Below are 26,492 nucleotides of genomic sequence, written 5' to 3'. Positions count from 1 at the left end.
CATAGAATCATGGAATCGTTTTGATTGGAAAAGACCCTCAAGGTTATAGAGTCCAACCATTAACCTAACTAGCACTAAGGTGTGCCTCTAAGAACCTTAACTACATGTCTTTTAAACATCTCTGGGGATGGTGACTCAACCACTGCCCTGGGCAGCCTGTTCCAATGCCTGACGTTCCTTTCTGTGAAGAAACTTTTCCTATGTCTGATCTAAACCTGCCCTGATGCAACTTGAAGCCTGTTGCTTATTACCTGGAAGAAGAGACCAACATCCTCCATGCTACTTTCAGGTAGGTGTAGAGAGTGATAAGGTCTTCCCTCAGTCTCACTTTCTCCAGTCTAAACAGCCCCAGTTCCCCAGGTGCTCTTCATAAGACTTGTGCTCCAGATCCTTGACCAGCTTCATTGACCTTCTCTGAACTCACTCCAGCACCTCTATTCCTCCCATATAGCCTCTTCCCTGCTTTCACCTCCTACACACTTCCTTTTAGTGTTTGAGGTCAGTCAGAATCACAGAATCACAATGTTAGGGATTGGAAAGGACCTCAAAAGATCATCTGGTCCAGTCCCCCTGCCAGAACAGGAACACTTAGATGAGGCTACACAGGAATGTCTCCAGGGGTGTTTTGAATGTCTCCAGAGGAGAAGACTCCACAACCTCCCTGGGAAGCCTGTTCCAGTTTTCTGCTACACTTACTGTGAAGAAGTTTCTTCTCAAATTTAAGTGGAACCTCCATGTTCATTCATGCTGGCCTGTTACCATGCTTGTTCGACTTCCTGCACATGGGAATGGACCAATCTTAAAGATCAACCAGTTCTCCTGGGCCCCTTTGTCCCCCATGGCAGTCTCCTGTGGGAAACTAGAGAGGCCAAGATCTGCCCTCCTGAAGTCTAGGTTTGTAATTCTGTTGTTGATCTTGCTCGCTCCTCTCAGGACCTTAAACTTTACACTTACCTAGTTGCTGCAGCCAAGGCTGTCTCAGCTCCTAAATTTTTAACCAGTTTTTCTTGACTGTGAATAACAGGTCCAGAGCATCTCCTCAAATCAATCATCCATATTAAAAGGGGTTTTTATTTATACATTTTAGAAATCTTATAGATAGCTTGGTTCCAGTCACTTTAATCTTGATTAACATCACCCATGAATAACAAGGCTTGGGTTGTGAGTTTTTTTCCAAATGAATAAAGAAGGCTTTATCTGTCTCCTCTTCTTGATTAGTAGGTCTGTATACTGCTCCTTACTTGCAAGTTCTCTACTCACTTATCACCTGCCCCAATACAAAGATGGATGCAGTAAAGCAAGGCCTTTACACAGATCACAATCCCTCTTCCTCATTTTCTGCACTGTATTTCCTGAAGAGCCTCTATCCATCCATTGTAGCACTCCAGTCAGGAGAGCTGTCCCACCACACCTCCACACTCCTAGTGAGGTCATAGCTTTGAAACTAATTTGTCCTGCTTGTGCCCCACGCTATGTGCTTTTGTGTACAGGCATTTGAGATGGACCCAAAGTCAAGCTAGTCATGCAGACACATCTGCTTTACCCCTTATGACCATGCCTCTTCAGGTTATGGTAACCTTCCATACCCAGTTTAACACTCTCCTCAGTAGATTAGCAAGCCTAGTTTGCAAAGACACTCTTAGTTACATTTGTTCCATCCCTTCTCAGTAGCCCTCATTCCTCTGGTCACAGAAGCCAAAGCCCTGTCCGCAACAGAAGTGATAAGCTGGGTGTAGTACACTTCTACCAAAGCTTTCTTCCTCCCTGTAAGGATTAGGAAGGCAATACTAGAGCTCCATACCCTTCATTCTCGCCCCTGGACTTCTGTAGTCTCTTTTGATATGCTCCAGGTTACCTCTGGAGTGGTACTGTTGGTACCCACAAAGAAGAGGTCCACATTAGAAGTCTGGACAAATCTTGTTAGTGCATCTGCAACAATCTCAGATCCTAGCACCTGCCAAACAACAAAACTCCTGAGACATCAGGTGGGGTTGAAGATATATGCCTTGATCATCCACAAGAGAAATCTCCAGTAAATATCTGTGACTGGTAGCCATTGCTCCTGACACCTGGTACAGCGCTATTGACGGGGTATGGCAACACCCATTACAGAACAGGGAAGCATAATAGCACATAAGATATTCTGGATGGCAAAAGTTGTGATCCCTTGGTGGTCAGGAATGACTCTTGTGACTGTTCACTCAACTCTTGCTCAGATTTTGACTAACACACAGCTCATGCTAAGGCCTGATGCATGCTGGGAGCAGCACCATTAGCTCAAAGCAAGGGCAACATGTAGGCAGGACACAATGGACAGGAAGATACAAAGATGATTATGCAGCCATTATCATCCACAACTTGCTGTCTCCTGCAGCCAAAATTATTGTATATTGATTGCCTGGCAGCCTCTTCAGAATCCACTAATGAAAAGTGTATAGACCAAACACCCAAACTGAGAGGTATAAATACATCAGCTAATCTAAAAGGTTTTTGAAGCTGATCCAACACCAGACAGACTGCTAAGGCTTTTTGTGCTCCCTGGTGTGATAGAGGGGACGCTCACACCATGACAGAAGAGGAAATTGGGAGCACCCTCACTGTGGGCTAGAGTACCATGAGACCCCCTTTATGACATCCCCTCCACCATTAGTCTTCTGAGTACTGACTGACTCGTGTTCCTTTTAAAGGCAGAGTCCAGATTATTATTATTCTGTTCTGCATTGATTATTAAGAATTTGATGTGATCTGTAGAGGCTCCAGGTGACTGATAAGTATATGTAACTGCAACTTTAGGTAATAGGAAAGCTATCCTAATTACTAGAAATTCTGTGTAATGATAAGCTACACTGATTATGAAAATAATAAAGGTCTAATTATAACTATGAAGTTGTGTCCAGTTCTCATTCTACCAAGGATCCTTAAAAGAACCTGCATGTCCCCATAGTGTCAGTTAGTGTTGGCTGACATTATCACTCATTTTTTCCCCTTTTGTCTGGACACTAAGTTCACACTCTGCTGACTCTGATGGGTCTCGCTGATCCTCACCAACATCTAGAGTACTATACTTATTCTGAAATTGGACATCTGTAGCTGGAACAGATCTGTGATGACTTCTTGTTGCAAGAAGTCACAAGCTTCCAGCATTCTCCATCTTCATAGTCTCCGTCCACTTGGTCCCCAGCTGTCGCTCCTTCCTCACCTTGTGTAGCTTAGATCTCCTCTACCTCTTCCTCCTTAATCTGGAATCTCAGGCCTTGACCCTAGCACATCTCCCACAAGAGAGGCCACCACTGCCCCGACCGCCAGGGAGAGGCAGGAGCACCCTGCAGCACTAGACATGGATAGTGGGCTCCTCCCTCTGTAGCCAAGGACTCTGATGTGCTAATGGTAGTCCTCTGGACTACTACTACATCTTAATGGTTGTCCATGTGCTGGAAAGTATGTCCTGTTGCATGTCCTATAAGCAGCTAGGAATACTCTCACCATCACTATCTCATGTTCTCATGAGGGACTTCAACTTACCAGATGCCTGCTGGAAATACAACAGAGCAGAGAGGAAACAGTCTAGGAGGCTCCTGGAGTGTGTGAAAGACAACTTCCTGACATGGCTAGTCTATTTAGCTAGTCTAGTCAGAGAGTCTAATTAGAGGCCTGTATCTAATGGAGTCCCTCAAGGGTCTGTACTGGGACCAGTACTATTCATCAGTGACTTGGATGAGGGAATAGAGTGTACTGTCAGCAAGTTCGCTGATGACACCAAACTGGGAGGAGTGGCTGACACTCCAGAAGGCTGTGCTGTCACCCAGTGACAACTAGACAAGCAGGAGAGTTGGGCAGGGAAAAATTTAGTGAAATATAACCAGGGCAAGTTTAGAATCTTGCATCTGAGCAAGAACAACTCCAGGTACCAGTATAAGTTGGGGAACAACATGTTGGAGAGCAATGTAGGGGAAAGGGACCTGGGAGTCCTGATGGACAGCAGGATGACCACGAGCCAGCACCATACCCTTGTGGCCAAGAAGGCCAACGGCATCCTGGGGTGTATTAGAAGGGGTGTGGTTAGTAGGTCAAGAGAGGTTCTCCTCCACCTCTACTCTGCCCTGGTGAGACTGCATCTGGAATACTGTGTCCAGTTCTGGGCCCCTCAGTTCAAGAAGGACAGGGAACTGCTGGAGAGAGTCCAGCACAGAGCCACAAAGATGACTAAGGGAGTGGAGAATCTCCCTTATGAGGAAAGGCTGAGAGCTGAGTCTCTTTAATTTGGAGAAAAGGAGACTGAGGGGTGACCTCATTAATATTTATAAATATGTAAAGGGTGACTGTCACAAGGATGGAGCCAGGCTCCTCTCAGTGACAACCAATGGTAAGACAAGGGGCAATGGGTGCAAACTGGAACTTAAATATGAGAAGAAACTTCTTCACAGTAAGGGTAGCAGAACACTGGAACAGGCTCCCCAGGGAGGTTGTGGAGTCTCATCCTCTGGAGACATTCAAAACACCCCTGGAGACATTCCTGTGTAACCTCATCTAGGTGTTCCTGCTCCAGCAGGGGGATTGGACTAGATGATCTTTGGAGGACCCTTCCAATCCCTAACATTCTGTGGTTCTGTGGCAGCTGGTCAGTGAGCCTACTAGGGAAGGTACTCCACTGGACTGGTTGTTTGTGAACAGAGAAGGACTTACAGGCAATGTGATGGTCAGAGGCTGCCTTGGGCACAGCAATCATGAAATGACAGTGTTATCAGCATGGGTTTACAAAAGGCAGGTCCTGCTTGACCAACCTGATCTCCTTCTATGACAAGGTGACCTGCTTAGCTGGTGAGGTAAAGACTGTGGATATTGCATACCTAGACTTTAGTAAAGCCTTTGACACTGTTTCCCACTGACATTTCAACTGTTCATTTGTGCAGAACAAGTTTCTAGAAAGATTATTTACAATTATATTTTCATTCAGAGCTGTCCAGCCAAAATTCAGGAAAATCCACAAATTTTAATCAGATGACCTAAACTGACAGGACTATCGAAGTTGATGGTAAACACTCCAGTATGTTGTAAACTACAGGGTAAAAGCTTGCTCACCTGAGCATTTAAAAGGGCAATCAAGCTCATGTATACTAGGCTTTATAACTTCCTTTTCATATATAAAGCTTAATGCCAATGTTTAAAAACAGAAGAAGAAAAAAAAAAGGAAAGAACATTATAGTTCTGACAGGCTTGAAACAAACAAAAAATAAAGACCAGACCACAATATAATTATTCCCAGATAATCAGTGTTCTGGGATTCACATGGTGCATTAAATGTATTTTAAGACATCTTTGCTTTAGTCTTTTGGCATTTCACACATTGTAGAACTGTTTAATAAGGTTCTAAATTTAATTCCCTTTTAATCTTTTTGATTTGGATACACTACTCGTTCATGAACATTTCTGTGTTCTAACCACACACTAGAGCTCTCCTTGAATTTTCCTGATCGTGCTGCTAGGTAGTACTACAATTCCTAAGAGAAGCAACGACAGTGCCACACAAGAATACACAGTAGAGCAATATTTGGCTGTTGCATAATCCTTGCTCCCACTCAGCTTGGCACAGTTGTTGCCTGTTGGATTTGTGGATTGTAATGGGAAGCAGGTGAATTCAACAACGCTGCGGTAGAACAAGGGACAAGTACTACACTCCATCCACTAATCAGTAACATACCGTTACTCCAGATATAATCGGTGCTTTTCCTTCAATTAGTTTATATATTTCTTGAACAGCTTCCTCATCATTCTTGTCTTTGAATCGCTTCTTGGAGAGTTCTTGAAGAGCTTCCTTAAACTGCTCAAAAGTGATAGTTCTGGAAGACTTTCCCCTGTCAAAACACACAAAAATTGAGAGAAATTACCAGAGAGCATAGCAAGCATTCTAAGAAGTGCAGAATTGTTTCAGTTTACTACAGTGAACAACAGAAAACTGCAACAGGACAGGAAGACCCATGCAGCCCACTTAAGGTGTCAAATAAAACATATCCCACGAACATCACTTTCTTTGTTATGTACATCAGTAGGGCAGTGCTTCAGAAACTTCACTTGAGGAACATTCAGAAATAAAGAGGAAATAAAGGGACCTGGCCTGCTGTGAGAATGCTTGTGGGTCATCAAATCAAGCAGTCTCCTTTGAGTTGATCACTTGTAAAACACCCCCCCCCCAAAAAAAAAACCAAACAAACCACCAAACAACCCACAAACAACAAAATCCAAAAAACAACACAACCAACCAAACTTATGTGCTAACTTTCCTAAAATTTTTCTTTTTTTTTTTTCTCCTTGGATTTTGTGATGTTTCAGCAAAATCCTAGATCCAAATTTTTCCAGTATTTAATTTATGAAGCCTTTTTAATTCCCAGGCAGTATCTTTATAGCTACCAAAATGTCCATTTCACCTATGTTGGGCCAATCCACATCAGAGCATCAAGAAATGAGCAATGCAAGATGGTGGCAAGACAAAGGCTGTATATTGCAGGGACATGGTTTAAAGTCACTACAAAGCCCAAGTAAAACTACAAGTGTAATTTTAACATTTCATTGCTTGTTCCCATATGGAAAGATGTCTGGAACACTCTGTTCCAGTGGGGCCTCTGACAAAACTCCCATCCTAATTCAGAAGTTACACTGTTCAATATAAAGAAAAAAAGTCACCAACTAAAGAAAAAGGGAAAGCAATGGAAAAAGCAACCTTGAATTCAGGTAAAACATATTCATTCTATTATTCAGACACTGCAGCTGTTTGTTAATGACCCTACTGCCAAGGCACAGCAAGTTTATTCATATTTCATGGCCAAGAAATTTAGAAAGCACTAGCTGATAGCTGTATGCAGCTCCCCTCCAGCTCCCGGACATTCTCCCTTAACCCTCTAAATAATTTTTTTCCAGTTACATACTGGTTTGGGGTTTTTTTGAGAGAAAAATATAGTACTATTTAATACTATACATAAGAAGTGTCTTTGCATAGCTATTTCTGAAACATAATTTAAACATTAAGCATCATGGCCTGAGGTATTTGAGGACTGTGATAGCAGCTCATTGCTTCCAAAAATGCTACTACAGAAGCTAGAACAGTCTCATGCAAACCATGGTGGGACTTTCTATTAGAGGAAAACCAACAGATTTTTATCAGACTGTCCCAATAAGAAAATATAATTGTCAGATGGTTTTACAACAGCAACATTCCAGGTTTTGAAAGGATTTCGCAGGGTTGGAATTCTTTCCATGTCAAATATAATAATCTTTTCATATATAAGCATGAAAGCAATTTCTGAATGCAGTGACAGCTCAATGATAGCGAACTCTTCTGAGAGGTCAGATGCATTCAGGTAAGTAAAAACGTGTGGATGTGGTAGAGATTATTTCACTGATCCTGCAGACAGGGACAAAACACAGATATAAACCTATCTGCTAAGATTTTCTGCTGGCGATATGAGAAGGTAGCAGCATTAAAAATAGACAGCTGGTGTTAACTGAGAGCACAAGCTCAGTCTGTGAGAATCATTGCCCATGGATGGAGATACAAAGGTCTGAAATTAAGAATGACACACCAAGTGAAAGAAGAAAAACTAACTACAATGGCAGTCCATATCCAGAGGTCACATGCAGAGAAACCCAAAAGACATCTGTTTGTCATAACCAAGGCCAAGGATCAAATCATAGCCTTCAAGCAAGGAGACTCTGGACTGCAGATACACACACAGCTGAAATATCACATTTTCTCTTTCAAGCAAAACAAGACGGATAACCTAAATAACAAAGAAACTGCACGTGCCTCCCTTTCTGGAAGATTACCTTCCTGCATGAAAGGGACAATTGAATGGTCACAAGAAAGCTCTGAATATGCAGATGGTCACCAGTCTTCCCATTCTCTGTGTTCCTTGTATGGGACATTTAAATTTGTGTTAAAACTTCAACATTCTCAACAATGTCTTGCTCCCCGTATCCTTCTTACCTTCTTGTCTTCTGAAACAGCAGTTAAAGACTTAAAATTACTAACATAATTGTCTGCATTGCCAGCAGTCATTCTCATTTTACAAAATAAAAAGACAGAAAAACAGGCAGACTGTGACCAAAACAGTCTCTCAAACAGCAAGAGTAGAACAACACTTGAAAGGAGATCCACTTGAAGAGAACTGTACTAATTTAAAAAAGGAAAATAGGAATCATAATAGTTGTTTGATGTGCAAAATATTCCTTCTAATCTCTGTCCACAAATAAAGAAAAGCACACACAGAGATGTATACAATTGACATTTCAACACTTTAAATCATGTTCTTGCTTTGGGTACAGCATTGTTCAATCAGCTACAAACCTGCAGAAACACCAAGTTACTTCAACCACAAACAAAGTTAGTTCACTCAAAAAACTGAATGCACACAAAAATTTGTGGAAGAAGTACTTTTCCATCATTCAGAAAAAAGAAAAGGGAGGGGTGGAGGAGCAAAAACAAACAAGCAAAAAAACAAAACACCAAAAACCCCCCCAAAAACCCACCAAAAAGCCCCAAACAAAAAAGATGGAAAAAAACCCAATCCAGCCATCCAAGCAACAAAACCCCCCAAAAAAACACCAACCAAAAAAAACCAAACCCCAAAACAAAAAAAAAAAAAAAAAACCCACCACCCACCAAACCACAAAAAAAACTTCAAAAAACCCCAACCAGACAAGAGGCAGGAAACAGAACATAAAATCTATGAGTCCAAGATAATTCTTGCTGATAGGAAAAATTAGGAGGTAAACTGAATTTGAACAAGTATTGTAAGAATTTTTTTTAAATGTCCAGTCTTACATTTTTTTTAAAACCTTCTTCACATGACAGAACAAACTAAAAGATAAAGTACTTCAGATACCAAATCCAAGTTTTCAGAAATATGTCTAAATAAGCTCTTGTTCTTATTTGGTAGACATTATACTATCTACTTTGGATCATATACAAGTAATCTAGAACAATATCCACATAAATGAAGGTTTTTAAGCAGAGTTTTAACTGGTGAACATTGTATTTTTGAAATCACATACACAAAACTGTAACCCACTCAGAAATCATGTTGAAAATTAACTCTCGAAGGTAGAGTATTGAAGACAATGTCAGAAGACATATTTGACATCAAGAGCACAGTTTTGCTCAGTTCACCTTTTGCAATAGTTTCAATATACTCTTACCACAGTGAATGAACAGTAGAACACCAAACACATTGAATTCTTCTCATACCACATAATAAAATGCTTTCAAGTCAACCTGAAACCAAAGCATAGTGAAAAACAGTTCAAAAACTAACAGGCCAACATTTTCAGGGAACTGATGCTGCAACCAGGTGACAAGAAACCAAAAAACCCAGCAAACCCAAATGACAACCATAAACTAAGGCTGCAACATTACCATAAGGCTGCAACATTACCATAAAGCAATGATGTACAAATCTATTACAGAAGTTACATTTCTCTGCTCATTCAAGCATCAATGTCATTTCCAGAAAAATATTACTGTTTTTTTGCAGAACAGGCACTGAAATAACTTCCATGAGACTGCACAGAGTGATAAGCAGTTTCTAACTACTGGGAAGTCCAAGACACTTCATGTAGAAGCTGAAAAGGCTCACATTCTGCTAACTCTTGTAGACGGTCTTAAAACATTATTGCTCATGTGTGTCATAGAGGTGTAAATAAATTGAGGGGTAAATACTTGCTTTTCTGTTATACATGCATTTTAGTCAAGTACCAGTTCTGGACTGTTTCCCTCCTTATTACTTTCTGCAGTAGCAAATTTCTCTTTCCTATAGAAACAGAACTGGGGGCTAGGGTAGCTGTCAATGTGGATGGGAAGTCTTCAGGCTAAATTATACAGCAGCATAAGCTATATAACACTTGCATATGAGAAAGGTGGCACCTCATTTCTTCCACAGATCTACTAGTCTAAAGACAATTATTGCCAATGCAGAGAATATTATTTAATAAGTTCCTCTGCTATGCCTCTATCATTTCTCCTTACAATATCTTGTGGAGATATGTACCTTTGCATAGCTTAGGGAAAAAATAGCTAATGCATCTGCCTACTTACTTACTTTATATACCTTAAAAGCCACCTCTATGCTTTTCCCACCCCAACACAAAGTTGCAGTAATTGAAAAGGCAACCATCAACCTGAATCAAGATTCCCCTACTAATCATAATAAGGAACATCTGCAGGAAGTACAATACACCTTGCAAATGGTAAGTGAGCTGAGATCTAAATAATTCAATGTAGGCAAAGCAAAAATTGAAGAGGGGAAAAAAACCAAACCAAAACAAAAAAACAAACAGTGGGTTTGCAAACCACAGAGTTCTATCAATTTCCTGATAAAAATACTAAATGAAAGCTAAAAATCCCAAGGTAAGTCTGCCAAACAAGTATTTACAATAAAGCTACACCCAGCTTCAGAAATAAGCCATTTCAATTCTGAGGCAGTCCTCCTCGGGGTGAGAGATATCGATCCTCTCTCCGTGTCCAAAGAGGCAAACTTATTTTATTAATGGAAGTATCAGTTGTACCACAGAATCTGCAGAACAGTCCATGCCAATGATGTCTTGGCACTTAGTGAAAGCTATAAATAGACAGTGACCCAATCTCCTCCCCCGGACTGAAGGTTTGTTTATCAGTATTTACAGTGCTGACTCATGTGCACCTGAAACCAATCCAAAAGAAATGCAGAAAGTTACTATAGTTGATACTAATACAGATAATCTCTCATTCACATCACACTTCCCTCAATTTAAAGCACCAGCTGTATTTAAAACATCCAAAAGTTTACAATAAACAGATGTTTACCTCCAAGATGTTGGAATGAATTGTGAAAGCAGAGAGGAGACTGTGAAAGAACAAGTGTACGTTCTTCTGGAAATCTGTAACTTCAGATCAACGGCTACTGAAGGAAGGTACCAAGCCAGTGCTGGGAAAGATTCTGACAATTTTGGAGATGTCTAACATAACTTCAGTGACTGAACTAAGGAAGCAGCTAGAATTACTGAACTACAAGTGAAAATTTCTGCCAAATTTAGCCTGCCTCCTACATCTGGTGCAAAGTCCATCAGGGCACAAGACCTGCTAGGATTAAACTGAAGCAGTCCTTAGGTCAGTCCAGTTGAACAACGTTGCTGTGACCAGATACCACTGAATAGTCAACAGCATTTAATAACCTCAAAATACCTTAAGCTTTTCCTTAAACAAAAAAACAGAAAAAGCCTCACTAGGTAAAAAGTCATACCAAATATCAGAAGCCTTCTTGAAGATCAATACAAACTCCTCCTAAATGCATCTTATTTGCATTCTCTGTAAGGTCACAACTCTTCAACTTTTGAACACAAACTGCTAAATATGTGCTTTCCTCTTGACTTCTGCTTTGTATAAAGAGTGCTTTCTGTTCCATTTTCAAACAGGAATTACTACATTCTTACATTAGCAATACCTAGCAGCTCTTAGTTACTTATATTAAGAAAATAAGGCTTCTCATTTTTTTTCCCTGAATTACTATCTCAATTCTGATGCTGACATTTGCTTCAAAGTCACTGATTTTACCAGCTGAACCAAAGAAGTCAAGTATTGCTCCTAACTGTCATTTGCTGACAATATGGTATTTTGGTGCAAGAAGGATATTCAATGCAATAATACCCATTCCTACAACATTTGGTACAGGAGGGTAAGTGTTCTAAATTGTGGCCAGTTAATGGTACAATTACTATTAGAATTCTCTGCTCTTATTGCAGTGAATATGCCATAAGATTGTCCTACCTACCAGATTCTTATTTCTCATTTATTTGCAATATAAAAATCTTTTGAATGAGGGTTGTTGATTAATTTCTGTGGGAGCTAATTCAACATCTGGTCTCTCACATGCCACTAGCACTGCCTGTAGGGTAGATTGCTGTTCATAAGCAAGCAAGTAAGTATATCCTTATAGCCTATAAAGCAAAACTGAAAACTGACTCTTGCAGGAAAATAGAATGACATAAAACCAACAGATTAAGACAATGCCATGTACATATACACTGCTAAGGTCTACATCATGCACAGCATATACCAGCCTGTGCAGCTCTGCTGTAGAAACCCCTCATAACAAGCAGCAAACATCTTTGCATGGTTACATGCTCATCATTTTTATTACAAAACGTCTATATTATGTATGTTTATACAAGTAGTTAATTTAAAACTAGCTTAAGTACTTGATGCATGTATCTATAGTTAACTTCTTACAGTAAGGATAGCAAAACCAGGAGGAGCTCAATAGCAACTGGTTCAAGCTAATGCTCTGCTTCAATTACTAAAGAAAGTCTGACAGGGTGGAAAATAACCAAAGCAAGCTTTATGCATTGCTGAACGCATTATCCTACACCTATATAAGTCAAAGCAGCCTGAGAAACCACAGCTACAAAAACTAATGTATTTTTGTGCCTTTCTACCCTGCAGCAGAGGTAGGTTGTCCACCACCCTTTGAGGCATCAGAAGTCAAATCCTCTCACTCTTCAAAACTCCAAGAAGCCTCACAGATTTTCAAGCAAAGCTCGATGAAGATGACAAGCAGAAATGCTGGCCAGAATTCTGAGTAAACACAAATCAGGCAAATTTTAAGTGCTTCATTTTCTTAAAAAAGAGCATATGACAATTAACAACACTCTTGAGAGGTCAGTCAATATTACAACTCCTTTAGCGTCATCACGTATGTTAGAGAAGCTGTGTTGTTAAGCAAATGACTTCTTAAGAGATTACACTTGTAGCAAGCACAGGAAACTAATCAACACTTAGGATAAGTCATTTGGATAACTGTCTCCAGAAAGCACATCTTGTCATCTTCCTCATCTCAAGGCTTTGACAAGCAGAGTTGAAACGCTTGCAAAAAGTGCAAATGTCATGGTAGATAACATCAAGTCAGTGTCCCTAACATTAAAGAAATCTAGTTCTCTATGGGTAGCCCTTAAGTCTGATAGCTCTTATGTACTTTTACTGTTTACCTCAGGTGACTGTCACTTCACTGTCCATCTGCACTATGCCTTTCATAGATTAGTACTTAAAGACATAGAACTAAAACTTAAGGAAGCCAGTGACTGGGTGGCACAGTGTAGCATCTACCAGGGCGGTAAAATTAACAATCTCCCAAGCATGCGTGAGATACTGTACTGTTGTTCACAGAACACAGGACTAAATAAAATTAATTATTAAAATCAGACAAACTGTTCCAAATGGCCAATGTTGGCTGAAGTTGCCTTTGTCTATCCATATCAGCTGGATTTGCAGCTCAAACTCAAAACCAGGCCGTTAGCTTAACAAGTAGAGTTCAACTTATCAGTACAGCAGGAAAACAAACAGCTTCTGTAACTGACTCCTCCATACCCTCAGTATCTATAGCTTTCTTCATCAGGCTAGATGAGACCCAATAGGCCACAGTCTGTTGCCTAAAAATTTTTTTAAAATTAAAAAAAAACCAAAAAACAAAAAACAAAAAAACAAACCGAGCTAGTTCTGTGCAGTTTAGTTCAACAGCTTTCCCAGCTATGCCATCCACTTATCCACTTAAGCACAATGTAAAGCTCTCCCATTACTCTCATGTGAGGTGAAGTGATGAAAGCAAAGCAAGCTGTCTGGAAAAGGAAACCACAGTTTCAGCTTTTCTGTAAAAGTAAGGAAATAATTTTTATTTCTTTTTACTACAAAAGCTTAGTGCTATTTGTGTTGTCTTAATAAAGAATAAGCTGCTGAAACACATGGTAAATGTATTGGTCCTCTCAATGAATTACTACAATGAGTACTTTTCACTGTTCATTTTAAACCAGTACCAGGACCTACTGGGAGCAAAAACTGTTTAATCAGATTATAGTCATTACTCTCAGATTTACATTCACATCACTCATTATCTTTAACTATTAGCATTAAAAAAAAAGTCCCAAACTCAAATCACAGACAGTTCATAACCATTTTTCTCTGACACGTATTTCCAATACAATGCTTAAAAATATCAAAATTCTTTATTTTTGTATATACACAAGAATATAATCTAATAGAGTGGCTATGAGCTACCATATTTGGTATACATTTTCTTTCATTATAGTTACCTTTCAGTACCTTGTCCTATTGTTTTCTTATATTTGAAATCTCTCAACTTAAAAAGCACTTCAGATGAAAAAGTAAGACCCTATAAATGTCAAGGCACTCACTTTTTATTTCTTTGTCTATCCATAGGCTCTTTTAAGAATACCAACTCACCTGTTCACTTCTTTTGCAAAATAAACAACAAAAACCCCCACAAACACTCAAAAACTTCTCCCTAGACACCCTCCTGTAGAGCTGTAAACATTAATCAATGCATACTGTTTGCAAACCTGCAAAACCTTGCATTGACACCCTGCCAAATGAGAATAGTATGCAGTATGGTATTTAACACACAAGAGCACACTGATATCCCCTTGGAATACAAGTGTTCCAGGCATCTATTTCCATACAGCCTTCATCACAGGAAGCAAATGTAAATAGTAATCTTTCTTCCAAATTTAAGCTACCTGTTTCATTTTGAGACATAGGAAGACTAAGCATAAAGAATATCAAAATAGGGTTCACCATGTTCCCCTAATGCCAGAAACTAGCTTGGTGGGCAGCAGTATATATACACATGGAAGCAACTGGACAAGATGATAAACAGTGCAGTCACCACTCTTCATTCACCCCATACCACAGAGCCTTGCTCTTCAAAAAAATGAACACACAACAACTTTGTGTGAAATACAGACTGCATGTGATGATGAGTAAGTGCTGCCTACCCTCTCCTCTATGATCCTCATGTCAGTAGCCTCTTGTATTACTTCCACACTTCCCCAGGTCAGATAAACTCTCCATTCTCAGCACTGTCAGTTCCATTCAGAAGCTTAACAAACACTACCCCACACTGAATAACAAACACCTCAGATATGAAGAAGATAAATCCAGGGTTAATTGGTACTGAACTGGGAAGCACAATTAGCATATCTGGAGATCTTGTATAACAGAGTTAGATTCCAAACAATAAGCACAGACCTATCTTGTTTTCTCATACTGATTTTTTTGGTTGTGGTGTAATGCTATCATGCTATAGTATCACTGTGTATCTGTTGTTAGCTGAAACAAAAACAACTTATCCTTGTACATACTTCTGTAACTATATATGCTATGTAAAGGATGCGACTGGTAGCTTTTAAAGAAAAACACAGCCACGGACAGCACAGCAACTGCTCCTCTCATCAGCTTATTTTCTTGAAGACTATTTGCAACTGAGGGGCACAGAATAAAGACCCAAGACAACTGGGCAATGAAGCAAGTACTGTCATGTGTCACGAGAGTCACAGCCTGGTGTCAAAGATCACCACTGTTCTGCAGCTGCTGGTGCCCATGATCACAAATTACACTAAGTGGTACAATGCTCTGCTGTATCAGCAGAGACAAAGAGACGAACAAGTCTACAGCACTAACTCTGTATTACCAGATGATGAAAGAAAAAAATTAATTTCAACTATGTTTCTTCAGTTTAGCGTGCACACAGACACACAAGAAAAAGGTAAGCAACTGCAATAAAGCCAGAAAGTAGTAAGTAACAGCACTTTTAATTAATCAGGGTGATGACTTTCAAAGAAGTGGCTTCTGGTAATACCACTTGGGTTTCCTAACACTGCAAGTCCTAACTCATATATAGCATCTAAAACTTCTAGCCAACTAGTAGTCTGACTAGAGCTAGACCAAAACACAGGAAGAAGGTGCATTGTATATAACATTGCTCCCAGGAACAATTTCAAATCAATAACTTAAACCTGCCTGGCCCAGATCTAACTCCATCAAGATAAGACCCAGTGCCCAGCCTTAAGGGGCAGATCAGGTGTTGCACACTCAGTCTTGACAAGTGACCCTTTCTTTTCCTCCTCTGTAATGTTAGCCCCAGACTCCAGCTACCAAGCATTTCAAGACTCCAGGCAACTACAAATCATGGGATCTAGTAGCCTGATTAACATGGCTTTCCACAAAGTTGAAAACAATATGCCAAGACTTCTCTGAGGAAGAGTTTTACATTCCTGTTGGTGGTGAAGACAAAACACGACAGGGAGGATAGTAGAGACACATGGGGTTTGTTTGTTTGTTAGCTTTTTGTTTGGTTGGGTTTTTTTGTGTTTTTGGCTTTGGTTGGTGGGTTTTTAAGCTGGGGCATTGGGGAAACCTTCTTCAGCTTAACGCTACAACCAGTCTTTGATGAGATGTGTTCTGATTCAGCTGTAAAATAGTCCTCTTAAATTTCTAGAAAACTGAAAGAACACAAGAATGGGCGTCTCCCAAGTAAACTCATTATCTTTAAAAAACAAAAAAGTTGAAGGAAGATGAAAAACTGCATCAAATGCTTCCATTTACCAGCATCACACCCTAAACAGACCACATCTTAATTCTTTTGGTAGCTTTATACACACAGGCAAATTAAACAGAATTACAACATTTATGGTATATTAGCTTTCTTTACAAGATGTAGGGTTTCTAGCTCATGTCCTTATTTTAGAAGTCAAACACATGCTTTGTTCCTATAACATTTCTGCTCTAACTTCAGAACACCAAGCTAGTTTCTATTCTCTGTACAGGAACATAAAGAATGATACGTAATTTTTTCCTGCCATGGTCATCATATACCATAAGCAGCCCCCAACCATCTTGGTGGCCCTGCACTGGGCTTGCTCCAGTGTATAACTCTCTTTCTTGCACAGGGAAGCCCCAGACTGGGCACAGCACTCCAGATACAGTCTCACAAGTGCCAAACATAAAGGAAGGGTCACTTCCCCAGACCTGCTGGCCACACATTTACTCATGCAGCCCATGCTGCCCTAACTCACTCACTGCAAGGGCTGCTGCTGACCCACATTCATGAGTCAGTTGTCTATTAAAACCACTAGAGCTGCTTCCTAGACTGTCAGCCTGCTATCCAGCCCATAGCTCACCAACCTGGTGATGATGCAACTGGGGCCAAGGCCTTGCCACAACTAATGTATACTCCACACCTTTGTCTGCAGTGCCAGTCATCTTACCATAGAAAGAAAGCAAGGAGGTTGATCAGGCATGACTTGGCCTTGGCAAATCCACACTGGCTGCTCCAAAGCACCCTCTCATCCTTTGTGTGTTGAGAAAGGCCTTCCAAGAGGAGTTAATTCACAGCCTCCATGGTTGAGGTTATGCTGACTCGCCTGTAGGTAACTGCATTTTCCTTCTTGCCCTTCTTGAGGATGTATGTGACATCTGTCTTTTCCCAGTCACTGGGAACCTCCCCCAACTGCCACAGCCATTTGAAGATGATGCATCCTACGTGGTCTCAAGGACTTGCGTATGTCTAATTGGCTCAGGTCATTCTTTACTCTGTCTTCCTCTACTGTGGGTTCTGCTTCATGCCCACAGATTCTGCTGGCAGGCTCAGGGACTGGGGAATGCTAAGGGCAAGCCCTATTGATTCAAAAGGGAGGCAAAAATTTCGAGGATCTCCGCCTTTTCCCTGTCCCTTGTCAGTAGGTCCCCTGCCACACCAAGTAGTCGACCCACCTTTTGCTACCAGTGTACTTAGAGAAACCTCTCACGTTGGTCTTCATCTCCCTCCCAGATTTTGATTAATTGCTTTTATAAATGAAAAATAGGTGATTTTAAATTATTGTGCAATAAGGCTGACTTGCGCAAAAAAAAAAAAAGTAATTAAAAACCCTCTAAAAACACACACGACAAGATCTCATGTCAGAGTCTTACCTCTACTCTAAACCACTAGAAGTCATTGTAGTCTATAAGCAGCATATGCCACAAGCTGTAGGAAATACCAAGCGAACTTTGTATGATATCATGCAGCATTCTGTATCATCTGGGAAATTATTCGCCCACCACCATATCTATGGGTTTTCATGTGATGTCTACTCATGATGATGTTTTTAAAATCATAATCAGCATATATCATTTGGGGTACAGAACTTAATCCATTTTACATGCACAGAACAAGTCTGCATAATAGCAAGTGAATCTAAATACATCTTCTAAAAAAGTAATCATTTATGAGAAGTTATGCCTCTTGGTAGAAGGGGGAGAACATTTGCTTTTTTTTTTTTAATATCTCAAGGATAAAGTGCAAAAGGCAACATTACATTTGGCTTCTTGAACAGGAGATTGAATCAATTAAAATACAGTGCAGATGATGTGGTAAAGAGTACTTGATGAAACAATACATTCATATGTACATACATGAATACTTGATGATACATACAGATGATGTGGTAAAGAATAATTGTGAAGTAGTAGAGTTATAGACAGAAATGTAGGAAAGTTTCTGTTGTAACTTTCCTACATTTCTGTCTATAACTCTACTACTTCACGATTTGCCTGGGAGATAATTTTTAGCACAGATTACGCTCCACATGCCATTCTATATCCACTTAAAACTTATTTTGTAACACAGATATATTAATGTACACAAGTTAACTGTTACAGCTACTTCGAGCATGATGTATGATTATGCAAATCAGATTCTGTGTCACCATTAAAAGAATTTCTCCAGTAGGGAAGTAAAACACAACTTACAACTACTTTGTGCTCGATTTATATAGAAAGACCACTCCATACCTATTCAGATATTTTCAAAAATTAGGAGAGGCTTCAGTAAAATCTCTGTTAAATACAAGTTGTTTCAGAGAAACCTCAAGGAGAGATATTTGTTTTAAATGAGTGCAAGTGTCAAAGTTTTACTCCTTTCACATACATTCAGAAGGCAAGAAGTATCGTAATTGTTCAATAAAAAGAAAGGACAATAATTATATTATAGTTGACAAATGGGGAAAGCATGTACCCATTCTTGCCAAGAGTTATCTTGCCAGCTGCTTAAAGCAAACATTATCCATTTAAATTCTTCCACACTCCTGCAGCAGTGGTGAACTACTGCTGAATTAAGACCCAGCTCGCCTCAGGTGGAAGCAGCCCTGCAGAGACCTGACTGATCCAGACTGTGGGAACCAGGCTGAACAGCTGACTGCAAGATGTACTAAGTGTAGAGCATGGGTGGGACTGCTGAGAAGTCAGGGCACAGTAAAGTGTGTTGTGAAGGTTCCCCATGGGAACAAAACCTTCCTTTCTCAAAAAAATGGAGGAGAGTTTTCTGGCCTTTAGAACACATGGCTTCCTCAGCAACAAGAAAACATGTCAAAGCAATATAAGAAACTATTAATGGAATTTGAGAGGACAATTATGCTTTCACTTGATCTTTTACCAAAAATATTTTAGAGAATGGGGAGTAAGGTATATTTACAAGGCTTCTGTAGATTAACTAGTCTTCAATAACAATCCAGTATAGAACCACAAAAATTTGTTTAAAATTTAACACATAGTAACATCAAAACAAATAAATGTTTCCATGGAGACAACTACCTAAATAAATGCTTACAACGAATCCAGGGCCTGACATCACCCAGGCCTGCCTGCAACCATAGTAACATGCCAGTGTAAACAGAAATATTTTTATTTTTCTATCTAATAATGTCATAGAATTAGCAGTTTTATAGCAGTGCTTAAACAATATTCTTGCAGTGTTTAGTGGTAACACTTCTAAAATAAGAGCAGAGGTATTTATATCAGGGCTATTACTATTACCATATTAACTACATACAACAAGTGGAGTATGTGTATGGCATAGCTAACATATCCAGTTTCCCAGAGCAGTTGTTGACCCCAATAAACAAAGAAATTTAAGTTCTTAAGGCAACATTCCATAATGCTGGTCAGAGATCAGTAACATCTATTCTACTTGGGTATTCTGCTTTCCTTAATACAAAAACCCTGAAGTTCTTAGACTGTTGTGTCTCACTCTCTTACTGGATTAAGAAGAATGCAGTCACATGTTGCTTTTCATACCAAATGCAGAACACTTCTGTGCCCTTCTCTTGTGTCACCAATGAGCTTGCTTTCTCCAAGGCAACAAGATTCACTGAACCCATATCTGCACTCTGCAAGCACAAGATACACAGCCTACAAAATTTTACAGCTCTGGAACAGTAACATAAAAGAAATGGCCAGTTGATGAGGAAAACTTCCAAGAAGGAAGATGATTGTTTCAGCTACTAAAAAGATATCCATGGAATTCCCATTCTCATGAAAAACATCCATTTTCAAATGCTACTGCATGTCTGCAAGTTGTATGTCTCAAAATTCAGTAGACTCAGATTGCCTTATCACTCTTAATTTGCCCAATATAAAGATGTCTATACAAGGCTCAGATAGTATGTGAAAAATGCTTTGAATTATCTAATATTACTAAGATATTTATACTAAAACCTTACATTTTAGCAAAAGCCTGAGCTAGAAGGAGATTGAAATTGTTATCACTGCAAAAATGGTGAAATATTTGGTTTGGTCCTGTCATAAATATTTCATAAACAGTAATTTATGAAATCGTTCCTTCTCATGGAATGTGACTGTGACTTTATGGGCCAGTTAAAAAAAATACTTCCTACTAAGTATTTTCAGGCTCTTTCTTTTTTTAAAAAACAAACAAACAAAAACTATATAAGCAGGTTTTTCAGATAAGGCATTGCTTCCTTTTGCCATTTAAAGAGAAAAAGCTATCTTGATACCAATTAGCAAATGAGATTTTTACATAACTTAATGCAAGGAGCTAGCTTTGAAATGGAAGTTTATCCTGTAACCATAGTGTTACCGTAGTATGCAGTCCCACAAACACATGAAGAAAAGAGTCCAACTTCAAGTTTTGGCTGTGAAACTAAAAAATACAATAAGGAAAGCTTAGTATGTAACTGCATGTACAGTTATGTACACTTTTTTTGGTTTTGCTGCATTTTTAATATATTTCTTCCTATAACATACTGTAAAACTTCGTAATTCACTCCTCACAATTTCTTTTGCTTTTCTAGGTACAACATGCATAGAAAGATAACAATATCATGTGAGATGTCTTTGTTGTATATTTTTATAACCTAAAAAAAACCAAAAACTTTTCAAACTTTATAGAAATGGCAGTCTATCCTAACCGCATTAGTGCAATCCAAATATTTAGCATAAACGTAGGTGGTTTTTCTCTGATGTCCAGGGATGCAACTTGAATATAAGTTGCACATATACACATATACACATGGCTACTCTCACAAGTGGGCTTTGGCTTTTCATTTCAAGTAATTCCATTGCAAAATTCATTACTGCTTAATTTAATGTATTTTCTGCACTGACAATAGATAGGCTTTAAAAATAGAGAAGAAAAAAAAATGCAGAAGAATACATCATTAAACAAATTTTTAAACACACAACAGTTTATGTAACAATCCGCCAAATTGGAAAGATTTGTGAGACCCTTAAGAACATACAAATTACTGTTAAACAAAAATACTGGGGGGAAATCACCCAATTTACATCTTTTCTTACCAAACATACAATTCTATCAGTCCTTCTTTCATGTGTACTACTGTGCATTCTTTGCATTAGACCAATTAGACCAATTCTTCTTATCCTGACAAACATCTCTTCTTATCTTTGGGTGTGTTCCCTGGCCAGACTACAACTGCCAAGATCCATCAGCCCCATCTGACTGAACCACTATGGCTGACCCTAAGAACCCCAGGCCAAAGTCCATGTTGTGAGAAGCAGTCTAGCTGAAGAACATAAAAGCAACAGTGGAGTACAGAGCCTTCTGATACCTATACGCATAACTCTCATTGAGGCATGTACCTGGCACTTTCTGAGGAACTGTAGATTCTTTAATAGTCTTCAATGTTTTTCTTTCAACACAGAAGGGTTGACAAAAAGCCTCATGCTCCGCTGGGAAAAAGCTGCTTATAACACAGAAATGAGTAAAGTATATTTTGTGAATATGCCTATTTTAATGCATCACCAAATCGAACATTATCCTTTAGCTGAGGGTTAAACATGAAGCAAAAGAGAAAGCAAGGAAAAGCAGCTGTCTGAACACGCTTGAGGAACCCTGCATACTCAGCCTATGCATCAGCCTCCTAAGTTACAGTATATTGCTAATACTTGAGTAACTATAGCCATTAAATCTTCTCTTGTTAAAACATAAAATACTATAGATGAAATAAATCTGATCTAGACTAAAAAGAATTGCTGACATATGCTCTCAAGAATAAATATTTAAGAAAATGCGGAAGTATACCTAAGTATACCTACCAAAAGCATGCACATGAAAAACAGATCTTCCTAATAAAGACAGCAAATCTCAGCTATAGTAAGTTTCCCCATCTGCCATTTAAGCAATATCAATTTAAAAAGAAAATAACTTTAAAAGAGAAGAATATATAAAATACATTATATGTACAGTATAGGTAAGCAAGTAATTAATAAACAAGATTAAAATGCCTTTGCATTTGATGCATTTAACTTCTAAACTATTAAATACTAGACAGAGAGAAGAAAAGATGGTATGCTTCTTCCAGGAGAAATGATAACACTTCATAGCGGTCAGGAAGAAAGGTCTGAGAAACTGCTGAACAGGTACCTCCCCACAGAGGCAGACACAAGAACCCCCCAGCTGAGCTGAGAATACTGAACAATCACAAGGGAATATGTTAACATTCCCCTTGAGCCTCAGGTCCCCACCACATCAAAACTCATGCCTGCACAACAGGACCTGATTCCTTCTACCTCAGCAGGCACCAAAGCTGATACTTCTTTATAGCTGCTAATGTTGCACAATTGTTTATGCCATATAATGGGGCTATTCTATCACTAACTTGCCCAGATACTGACATGAGAAAGTAGCTCTAAGATTTTTTATTATTTCCTGTGATGACAAATACAGGGAAATTTTTAAGTTGATGAAAGCCAAAGAAAATTTGAAAATAAATGCCAGCACTGTGTATCATAGATCAAGAAAGAAACAAGCAACCCTATACCCTAAACATCCATTTCAAATAAGCTAGTTCACTGACAGTATACCTAACTCCAGCAACACAACTTCCAAAAAATAAAAGTAGGGACTCAAAGAGAAAGTGGACTGATACAAAAACAAGAGGGCTGAAGTGTGCATACGTAGTGCTTTCAATTATCTAGATAAGATCTCTGAGGTGAAAAGAAACAAAGAAAAAGAAATCAAATAAGTAATATCATTCTAACTATGTGTATTACACTGGACAGCCTTTCAAGATCAAGGTCCTTTTCTTCACTGCCTTTCTATGCTTTGATGCACTCTAAATGGTCAGTGCTTTTATCAAGTTTTTTCAGCTACCCTTGTAAGCAACTCGTTTGCATGTCCTCCCCAACATTACACCACAACAGTTGAGAGCATAAGCCAAATAAACATTCATACCAGCTACAAGTACAATTAAGGGACCTTCCTTAAAGCATGTCCCTCAACACAATGAGGTGTGAGACTATCCTGGTTTTGTTAAAAAACAAGTTTCTCTTTTAGTGAATTTGCCTGTCAGCTAAAGCCTTCATATTAGCTGCATTTTCCTGGAGAACCAGATACACGTTTTGGTAAACATAGCAATGGAATGTGAAGTTATTGATAAGCATGGATGGACATCTCGCGAGAGGGGCGATGTGAAACAAGTGACCAAGAAACTGACCACCAACTGTGTGTAACATTCCATTCACGTGAATACTTTATATGAAAGTGGGAGATCACAAGGAGCTCGTCTCTTTTCCCTTTTTGCCTTCTTTTCCCTTCTGCTTATGGCCAACATTAGGAGAGGATCTTGCTAGCTGTCCCTGCGAACTGAGGCCTAGTGAGAGACTGAATCCAGCTCCGGTTGGCTGCAGAGTCTAATCCAGGACTTTGGGTGCCGGCTCTGCAGTTGCTGAGACTTTAAAGATTGGTTTTGTATATTTTGTATTATTTTCTCTATTCTTATTAGTAGCATTAGTAAAACATTGTTAATTTTTCCAACTCTCTTCTCTCTGTCCTTCTTTTCCTCCCAATCACCTGTCCTTAGTGGGAAGGGGGGGGAGAGGGAGGGCCAAAAGAGAGAAGTAGGGGGGAGAGGAGGTTAACAATACATCTGCCAGGGTTTTATTGTCACCCCACAATCTAAACCCTCAACAGAGACTATTTAAACAGTTACTGCGGTAATGAAAAGCAGAAAAGACAAGGCTATGAGATCAGATACCAGGGAAGAGAGAAGGTGAAAATGACCCACTGCTACACATAATGCAAGAACAAAAAAAAATAAAAATATTTGGGGCTTCATACAGAATATGCCAGAACATTTGAATGTCTTCCCTTGGATGTGACAAGTTTCTGAATCAAGCCTGCCTATGTTTTCGATCTGGGGAGAAAGTTTCACTAAAGCTCCAGTCTGCTCACAACTAGGACCACTGAGATAATCCTAACCAACTAATTACAGCCATCAGTCTGCATCACAAATTCATCATCTGTTTGGCATGGCCCTACACTCTAAACTTGAGTAGGTGGTATGCTGGACATCAGGACTGTTGTTAGAATAATGGCTTTTAGTACACCTTAACCTCTGTCCTCTGTGGCTGAATTTTGGAAAGATATAAAACTACATCCTGACTTCACTCAGATATCCTTCAGGAAACATTCACATCATTTACTGCAGTTCAAAAGAAGTGTTTTTTTGAATACCCTGCATTTGTTTTGATCACATCATAACTCTTTGTATGGCATAATACCTGTGACACTGAACTCAGTTTAAGATAGCATGACAGAAGCTGAAAGCTGTATCTTCAAACAAAGCATCACAGTATAAGGAAAAAGAAAAGGATCAACTGTGGCAAACACATACAGTGCCTCACAACATCTGTAAGCAACAGAAGATAAATTTAGATGATATCTACAAAACATGCTGGGGAGACAAGGAAATATTGTCAGAAATAAACTTACTTGATTTTACTGAAGACAATGTCAACATCTGTGACTGTCACATTCTTCCCATCTATCACATGACAGTCCTTACATAGCTTTGACCAGTTCTTCCCATGCATTTCTTTTCCTGTGGCTCTTGTATCACCATGGATGGCAAATTTTCTAAAGGCCTCTTCCAGGGCACTTATTTCTCCTGCCACAGCTCCCTCATGGGAGCTGTTTGAATCGTAAGATAATCGTTTTGCTGCTCGGTCCTTTGCTGGGTCTGAAGGAGACTTTGGAGGAGTCTTATTCACAGGTTTTGTTGACTTCACTTTATTGTCAGCCATTGTGCTACAAAGAAGAGAAGAGTAAACTCACTACATTAACTTGCACTAGTTTACTTACAGGCTACAGTTTCTGTCATAACGTATGAAGAATAAGTGGTATACCAAGTTAGCAAGAACTCAGTGCCCTCCACTATCAAACAACAGTCAATACATAGAACGGTGTAACTCTGCCCATCTAGAAAAAAAAACTAGCATATTAAAAAAAAAAGTCAAGGAAGGAACATTCCAAAATAGGGCATAAACCTAATTGCACTGTCATTACGTCAGCCTATAAGAGAAGACTTGGTATTTGTTCCTTTATTTAATGGCAATTGTCACTCTACTGATTTGAATAAAAGTATACCATTTGCATTGTGGGCATTACTATCTACTTTTATTTCTAAAGGAAAAATAAAGAGACCTTTATTATTATTATTATTTTTAATTGAAAAATGAATATTTTGAAAGTGTGGCGAAGTATTAATGTTATACTACTAAAGTTATATAATGTAGGGGATAACAAGTAAGGAAGCCTCAGAAATGCTTAGATAAGTCTCTCTAGTTAACAAAACCATTTATTTCTCAAGTTTATATTCAAAGAACTGTAGCTGTAGAATTCATTTGGAATTAAATTGATGATGCAGAAGCACTGAGAAGGGATGTCATTACTGCAGAGAACAACTTTCAGGTTACCCTATGTTCATGTAGGATAGGTTTGCCTTTTTTAAAAGAAACCTTAAACAGAGCAGCAGAACACAAATTATTTTCAGGTGTCTTCATAAAGAAAAAAGCCCTAACGTGTCAGAAGCATGCCATAGAAGCAGTCAATCAATCTTCCAAGAGATTTTTTGGGCTAGCTTTCTCTTCACAGTATCACAGTTATGTTTGGGATTGGAAGAGACCTCAAAAGATCTTCTAGTCCAATCCCCCCCTCTTGCTCTTAGCAATTCTGTCAAGAATCTATATTCAATGTAAATATCCTTGAAAGATACAACAATTGAACAGTTTACAAACTATAAGCAAGAAAACATCTGTGTTGGTCTTGTCTCATCCGAAACTAGAAAAAATAACCACATGCCTACATTTTTAAGTATATCCTGAACTAAAATATTTCTTTAGTCAGCGTCACTACCTTGCTGACCAACTTTGCCTAATCCCATGTTACCCATAGCCATAACTCAACTTTGTACAGCACAGCAGAAGTGTGTTTAAAAAAGCAAGTAGTGATTTCAAATCATGAGCTGAAACCCACACTTGAAAGGGTTCTGATTTCCTGAATTGTGTGATTTTTAAAATGGCTAAATTATTTTTTGTCCATACT

General features: G+C 39.0%; 1 protein-coding gene across 7 annotated transcripts in view; it reads right to left on the bottom strand.

Annotated features, from left to right (window-relative positions):
- The window catches only part of TPPP (tubulin polymerization promoting protein), an 80,197-nt gene that overhangs the window by 41,340 nt on the left and 12,365 nt on the right, over positions 1 to 26,492 (bottom strand). For all 7 annotated transcript variants that reach the window (XR_014183403.1, XR_014183404.1, XR_014183405.1 and 4 more), the window contains exons 2-3: positions 24,882 to 25,196; positions 5,699 to 5,852 (exon numbers count right to left, since the gene is read on the bottom strand). Coding sequence is in view for 3 of the 7 variants with exons in the window: in XM_082046212.1 (XP_081902338.1) it covers positions 5,699 to 5,852; positions 24,882 to 25,192 (465 nt within the window). In the remaining 4 variants the exon portion in view is untranslated. The remainder of the gene's footprint in view (positions 1 to 5,698; positions 5,853 to 24,881; positions 25,197 to 26,492) is intronic.

This window comes from Streptopelia decaocto (assembly GCF_964273445.1).
Source record: "Streptopelia decaocto genome assembly, chromosome: 2".
Lineage (NCBI taxonomy): Eukaryota > Metazoa > Chordata > Aves > Columbiformes > Columbidae > Streptopelia > Streptopelia decaocto.
The sequence above is the reverse complement of the archived record's forward strand: the minus strand, read 5'-3'. Positions and strand labels throughout refer to the sequence as shown.